The sequence below is a fragment of the Atta colombica genome, unplaced genomic scaffold, assembly GCF_001594045.1.
Source record: "Atta colombica isolate Treedump-2 unplaced genomic scaffold, Acol1.0 scaffold186, whole genome shotgun sequence".
Lineage (NCBI taxonomy): Eukaryota > Metazoa > Arthropoda > Insecta > Hymenoptera > Formicidae > Atta > Atta colombica.
The window spans coordinates 63,015-70,648 of record NW_017259278.1 but is presented as its reverse complement, the minus strand read 5'-3'; the positions used below and the strand labels follow the sequence as shown (position 1 = coordinate 70,648).

Below are 7,634 nucleotides of genomic sequence, written 5' to 3'. Positions count from 1 at the left end.
AATTGAGTTGAAAAGTCCTCTATCATTTCGTAAATTTCCCCAATAGTTAATAAGATACTAATCATTAAAAAGATAGCCGAATACGCGCGCCCGGCCTACTATTACGAAGTGTATATGCCTACCGCTTGGCGCGCGAGCCTTGGGAGTTGGGGATTGGTTGGCAAGCGCCTCTCATCGCGCACACTGCTGCAAAGCTCCATAGCTCGAATGGCGCACTTGTCATTTTCGGCTATCTTTAAGAATTAATATCTCATTAACTATTGGAGAAATTTACAAAATGGTAGGGGACTTTTCAACTCAGTTTAGTCTGCTCTACCTACTCATCAAGTCTCTATTTGGTGATTATTTCCAGACACCCTGTATATAGACACAGAGTCTATATACTCCAAAATTTGGCCCATTCTGAGCAGATAGAGTGGACTAAACTTTTTAATTAAAAAGTCCTCTATTATTTTGCAATGCTCGCAATAGTTAACAAGATATTAACATTTAAAGATAGCTGAATATATACGTCCACCCGACCTACTATTGGCAAAGATACGGCCCACCGATCGCATGACGCGCGAACCGTGAGAAGCAGAGACTCTCTACTTTCTCAGAACAGATGAGACTAAAATTTGGAGCCGTCCTGTATAATTCACATTGAATTATTTGAAGCATTAAAGATCCAGCTTCGATCATTAAGGCTTTAATATTCTTACTTTTTGTATATTCACATTACTTATTAAATCATTTATTATTGAAAAGTATCCAATTACATAATATCGATCCACAACGACTGAAAGTAAACTATTATATGAGTATTATTAGCAATAGAGAGCGAACTGATAAAAAAATCTTAATTTTATTGATTTAATTAGTAAATTTGCGTACAATAAAAGAAAAAATTTTGTGTGTAAATACGAAAGTTTCAATAAATGTGAATTATCTTTATGTGTTTCTTTTGTAACATTCACAACTGTATTGTATCTTATGAGCATAGACGACAAAAATCACTTTACAATCATTCGTTAAATAAAAAAATAGAAAATATGTTTATATATTGTTCATATATTAAAATTAAAAACAGGGTCTTTTTTTAGTAAAAGAACCATTATCGGATTATTCTTTTGAACAAAGAGAACCTTCCATTTGAAGGTTCAACCCCTGGACTATAAATTTCTTAAGTCGAGCCTGCTGCGGCATTTGGACTGCGCGCAAAACGATAAGGTGAGAAAAGAAACAGAAAGCGGAGTCAAAAATCAGTCGAGAAGTGCAAATCGTGCTGAACCTTGATATTAAAATTTCAAACCGATTGATCGTAATTTTTAAGAAAGAAAGAACTAAAGTAAAGTTAGAGTTTTATGCAAGATGTTTTATGACAAATGCATTAAATGACTGATATATTACATAATTACTTACTTTTAAAATGCTTCGATCCACATAAAAATCATGTTCCTTAGAAAATCTTTTTTTACATCCTTAGAATTTTAACTTCATTCATTATGTAATTTATTTGTATAGTAAAAAAAAATTTGTAAAGTAAAAAACTGATGAAAGCATGCTTATTTGAGTAACTAAAGAAATATACGCGGAAAACTTGCCAACGCTGTTGACTTTCGATATTACCCTTACGGAAATGAACTATTGGAAGACCAATAATCATTATTGGATTTTAATAATGATTATTCGCTCTTTAATAGGATGAATATTTATTATCTAATAATCGAATTATTCACAATAATCACTCCCCAATAGTTTTTATCGGAGTGATTATTGATTCTACTAATCGGATTATTTGCAATAATCATTTCTCAATAGCTTTCAACGGAGTGATTATTGATTTCTCTTATAATCAGATTATTTAAAATAATCATTCCCCATAGTTTTTAACTGAGTGATTATTGATTTTCTAATCAGATTATCCATAATGATCTTTGCAACTATTTTAATAGTTATGTATATGAATGATTATATATTATTGGCTTTTAATAGTTAGAACTACATCCATAATAATAACTATTTAAATAAACTGCGCCTAATTATTGCATAATTCATTAAGTCTATAATCAGAGATTATAACGTCACATCAGTAATCAAAATATTTGCAATATTCATCCTTGTAGTCAAACTATTCATTGGAGAAATTAAATTAAAACTTTTTAGATTCATTTATGAAACTATTTTAACATATACGTAAGCTTTTTGACAATATTTGTTGACTAGAATAATTATAATCAAAAGGGCGAATAATCATTATTAAAATCCAATAGTGATAATTGGTTTTCCAATAGTTCATTTCCGTAAGGATAATATCCGAAAGTCAACAGCGTTAGCAAGTTTCCCGCTTACATTTCTTTAGTTACTCAAATAAGCAAATATGCTTTCATCAACTTTTTACTTCTATACAAATAAATTACATAATGAATGAAGTTAAAATTCTAAGGATAAAAAAAGATTTTCTAAGGAATATGATTTTTATATGGATCGAAGTATTTTAAAAGATATGTCGTAATTATACATCTATAAACATTCAGGATTCGTGAATCATCGAAGAAACAGTTTCCATAAAATCACAGAGATCAACACTGGATAAGGTACAGCTTTGGATGGGTGACATTGGAAAGCATCGTGAAATTAGATCCCGATTTGAGGAAGAAACCTTTTTTTTTATATAATTATCATAATTTTGTCATGTATATTCTGAAATATGATGCTAAATACTAATATTTATTTTAGGAGTAACATTGAATTAATTAATTTGTCCAATATTTATCTGAATTTTCCCAATAATCTAATAGTACCTTTTCTCAATGGCTCACAAAAAAACTACGTCTGAATAATCAAATAGTTTTACTAATAGTCCATTTCCAGATTTACGATTTGCTTCTCTTGTGACATATGTGTGATTGAATATGTATGCTTGCTTATAATCTATTGTTATATTTTTAACTTTAAAATATGTATATGAAATATTTTAACCTCAATTAATTGTCAATTACTAGTGGCACTAGTCAATTAATATTCGCAACTTGAGTAGGAATGCCAATCTCATTTTCAGAATGCAACGTTTTCAAGTTACCGATAATCATTAAATATAAAAATTAAATTACTTGCATTTTCTAATAGAATATTACTATTATGATTCATAATTAAAAATTAGCAATCAATTTTATCTTTTAATTTTAATAAATTATAAATTAGCCTTTCTTATTATTAAAAGATTTTCATAGATTAGGTTAGTATTACTAATATAGAACAATACTTTTATTGTACCCTCTTCACCACCTATCCCGTAAGTGATCGATCGTACATCCTTAATTTATTAAATAAATTTAATATTTTTTTAAACGGTATTTTACATATATCACAACAATGTGTTTCACATAATTTATTAATTATAATCGTTTTTATAATTTTATAATTTTCGAAAACGTATCAACGGAATTCGAATCTAAGATACCGGAGTGATAAATCTAATAAGCTAAGGTTGAGTTATAATCGCACAGTTATTTACCAATTCGATATTCAATAATCACCTAATCAAAAGGTATTAGTATTTTAAGACAGTCTTGAAAGACTGGACTATGAATATTGGACTATGATCCTCAGAACGCAGAAACATTTACTGCGCCAAACAGTAACTAAAGCTGTGTTTCAAAATTTACTCAGTACTAAAAATTTATAGTGCATGTAACATAAATTATATTTAGATTTTCAGTGTTGGCAGTGAATTTTAGAACGCAGCTCAAATATCCAATCTAAGTTTCACAGTCTAAATATCGTATAGATTACGTTTTCCCTTAGCCTATGCTCTATAAGCCGCTTCAGAATATGAAAGTACTGTCACTGGACAGTGTACCGAATCCACAAAAATGATTTTTACGACCATTAGGTAGACACATAATTTAGAAATATATTTTTTAATTTCAAATTAATAATGTCAACTACATTCGTTTTTTAAATTTAAGTATATCGAATTATTTAAAATAAAATAAATAATTTCTTTGCTTCGACTGCTTGTATAAAAGAACATTTTTTTCATTATAATAAACAATCTTTCTTATTTTTAAGTAAATATTTTTTCTAAAACGCTATATATATTGTATATTTAATTATTTGAAAAATAATGATATTTTTTTATTCACAAATAATAATAATAATATTCGGTTAATAATAATAATAATAATATCATTTATTCAGATAATAATAAAATAAAATAAAATATGTTTTTAATCGAAATATTTAAGTTAAAATATTTAATTCCAATGCGACGTATTTAATATAAAAAGTTATTTTTATTGATATAAGTATTGTTAAATCGAGACTACCGCAAAATTATATCATTTTTATCGCGAACGCTTGCATGTGTATGCAAGTTTAATTAGGAATACACACAAGTCTTAATTAGGATCGGTTTTTATAATTTTGATAAATCTTTCGCTCGCTTTGTATTAGGAAATCTCCACGCTTTAAGGAATTCTCCGTTATTTTAAAAAATTGATCGATTTTTTGATTATGTTTTTCGTATTCAAACTAAATCAACTTGTATTTGTGACTTGAAGAGTCTGATCTCACATTTTACATTTTTTATGTTAAACATAGTTACAATAAAATAAAGTAAAAATTCGGACTCTCGAAATAATAGCAATGAAGAAAGTAGAATGTCGGGCGATTGAGAGCGTTTAATAACACGGTAATTAATGCGTAATAATAAAATTCTGTATTTTAAAGATCTTACATGATTATTTCGACTTCATTCGAGTCATTTTCAACGATGTCAATACTTCGGAATAAAAATTCAGATGAATAGTCAAAGAGTGTAGCGAGGAGAATCCCATCAAAAAGAGAACTTTATTATTTCGCACTAATTATCGTGTTATTAAGTGCTCTTAATCGCCCGACATTCTACTTTCTTTATACATAGTTACAATATTTTGTAATTCTGTATTACTGGAGAGAGTAAATAATTTAGATAAAACTCAATAATTTTTAAAAAATCCTCCAAGCTAGAAAGATCTTCTTAATAACTCAAGACACATTGGGTATATAAAAAATTTTGATGGTATTAAATAGGAAACATTAAAATGTATCACTTCCTGAGTGGAAACGGCAATGATTAATTTTGCTTATTGTAATAACTGTAGTGAAAAATCAGGCTGACCAGAGATTCGACTGTGAATAATAAATAAATTGAATAAAAGGTAAAAACCTCAGCCTAGAAGACGATCGCGTCGCTTCCTAGTTTTTAAAGTTCAATATCAGCAACGGTCTTGTTACCGCTAGTAAATCGTCATCCGCTGCACAACTCTTAAAAGTAGAACACAGTCCATCCTTCCAGATTCTATCTATAAATGCGTATGCCATTGACGCACGCGAATTTCTATTTCTCGAGACCGCTGCTGCCACCGGGTAACTTTTTATCGGTTGTATATTACGTGCATCGCATACACAAAAATCGCGCCATTTCACTAACAATTAAGAGAGAAGAACCAATTCGATGCAATTTAACAAAATTTAACAAAACTGGAAAGTGACTTAAATACACATTTCATTTCAAATAATTTATTTTAACAACGCGATATTATACATACTACATTTATTGCGCGTGTATGCATACACGCATACACGCACGTATACGCACGCACACACACGCGCGCGCGCACACACACACACACACACACACACACACACACACACACACACACACACATATGCACACACACACAAATATTTATATAAATAGTATCAATAGTGCAAATATCTTTCCAGGAATCTTACGATTTATATTGCATTATTGTTTGGTAATATATATTATTATACAGTACCTGCTAAAAGTTCCCAGCTCAATATCTCGGAAAGTATGTATTTTTGAGAAAAATGTTTTAGATAAAAATTGTAAGGTTTAAAAAGATCTATTTAATAATCTCATCAGTTTAACCTTGGGTATAGTGACACCAATGTCAAGTCAAAATCATCAATTGATTTTTTTTTAAATTGGATACCTTATTATTTTTGATTGACAGAATCTAATAGCCGATGTCTCAAAAATTTTTCAAAACGCTACAATAAAGTTCATTTTCATTAAGTATTTTTTAAATTATAAGACTTGAAAGTTATAGTATCGCCATTATTAATATTATCCAAGATGTCTGACCGACGACTAAAACTTTTAAATGTTGTTCGGGATCATACCCTGGATAACATTTCTTTTTAAACCCTACAATTTTTTTCTAAAACATTTTTCTGCAAAAATGCTTTCCGATATTCAGTCGGCCCTTTTAGCGGATATATGTATACAAGTAATAGAATTCGACCGAAACTTCTATCGAAACTGAAAACTCATTATTTGTCAGTTTCGACTGAACCATTTAGTTCTTCTTTATAAATATTAATTTTAATGTGTGTAATTATTGTTTCAATAAATAAATTATGATGTTTATAAAGAAGAAATACTTTTATTCTTTGATCAAAATTGACACATAATTTCAGTTTTGGCCGAAATTTATTGTTTCAATAAATTATGATATTTATGAAAAAAATGATATATAAGCATGTCTATACATATGGCCTTTATAGAATTCCTATTTTTTTAATTTTGGTTTCGGTTTCGGTTGAAATTAACATGTAGTCGAGTTTCAGTTTAATATCGGTAAAAGTTTCAATCGGACTCTGATAAATGTATAATTAAAATTTATAATTATTTGAGAATCATATGTATTTATGACAAGTTTTTTTAGGAATGTGAAGTAACAATTTTATATAAGTGTAACAATAATAAAGAGATACTTACAAATATGTAAGCAAATAAAACATCTGTATAATTATCACAACAAAGTTTTTCTCTTCGGACGCAATGCTAATAATATCATAATTTTATTAAACGTAACAGTCTTTTATAAGACAGTAAACTTTTATAAGAATATTGCTTGTGTCTTCAGTTTTCAGTCATTCGATTTACAATATGATTATAAACCCTAGATTTAATTTTAATTTAAATTATTTTTTATTTTCTTCTTCAAAAAAATTAGAAAAAAATAAAAAATAAAGGAATTAAACCGAAATTAAAGTTAATCTACATTGATAAAAGTGGCCAATCGAGAATTTTTACCTGACAGAAAGGTACTGGCCAAAGAATCATCATCCTGCCCGCCAACTAACCCGATGAGCGCGAGCAGAAGAACAATGCCCTCGGGGGCAACTCTCAGTATCATCTTCAGTCTCCCTGTGCTGTCTCCGTTTGTTTCTTGATAAGGGAAAACAAGAAAGAAAAAAAAAGAAGGAAGAAAGAGAAAGAGAGAAGGAAATCACCAAGATTGGTGCACTGTCCCGTTTGCACGGTTCCGATCACGTGCGTATCAAACTATTTCTCTTCACTGACGAGAGAGTTCAACGACGTTTACAATGTTGCATACCCACATCGTTTGCTTCGACTCGTTTGATAGACACTGACTGGGTAGAGATCAGGGCCTACTTGTGGGTCAGAGTGTGCGGATCCCCACTTCTGCACCAGTGACGGCCCATGAAGGTAAGTGAAACAAGGAGAAAGAAAAAGAAAGGAAGAAATGAGATAGAACGATGATTGACCGGCTTTGTAAAAACGTTATCTGGAGGGGATAGGGTTGTTGACAGGGGCGGTGCTAACTGCGACTTCT

At 29.8% G+C, this 7,634-nt stretch overlaps 1 protein-coding gene across 1 annotated transcript in view; it reads right to left on the bottom strand.

Annotated features, from left to right (window-relative positions):
• LOC108686482 (serine proteinase stubble-like) overlaps positions 1-7,193 on the bottom strand; it is a 68,919-nt gene extending 61,726 nt beyond the window's left edge. Inside the window, exon 1 of the mRNA XM_018191819.1 lies at positions 7,091-7,193. Within this exon, the coding sequence (XP_018047308.1) occupies positions 7,091-7,193 (103 nt within the window). The remainder of the gene's footprint in view (positions 1-7,090) is intronic.
• Between the last annotated feature and the right edge of the window lie 441 nt (positions 7,194-7,634).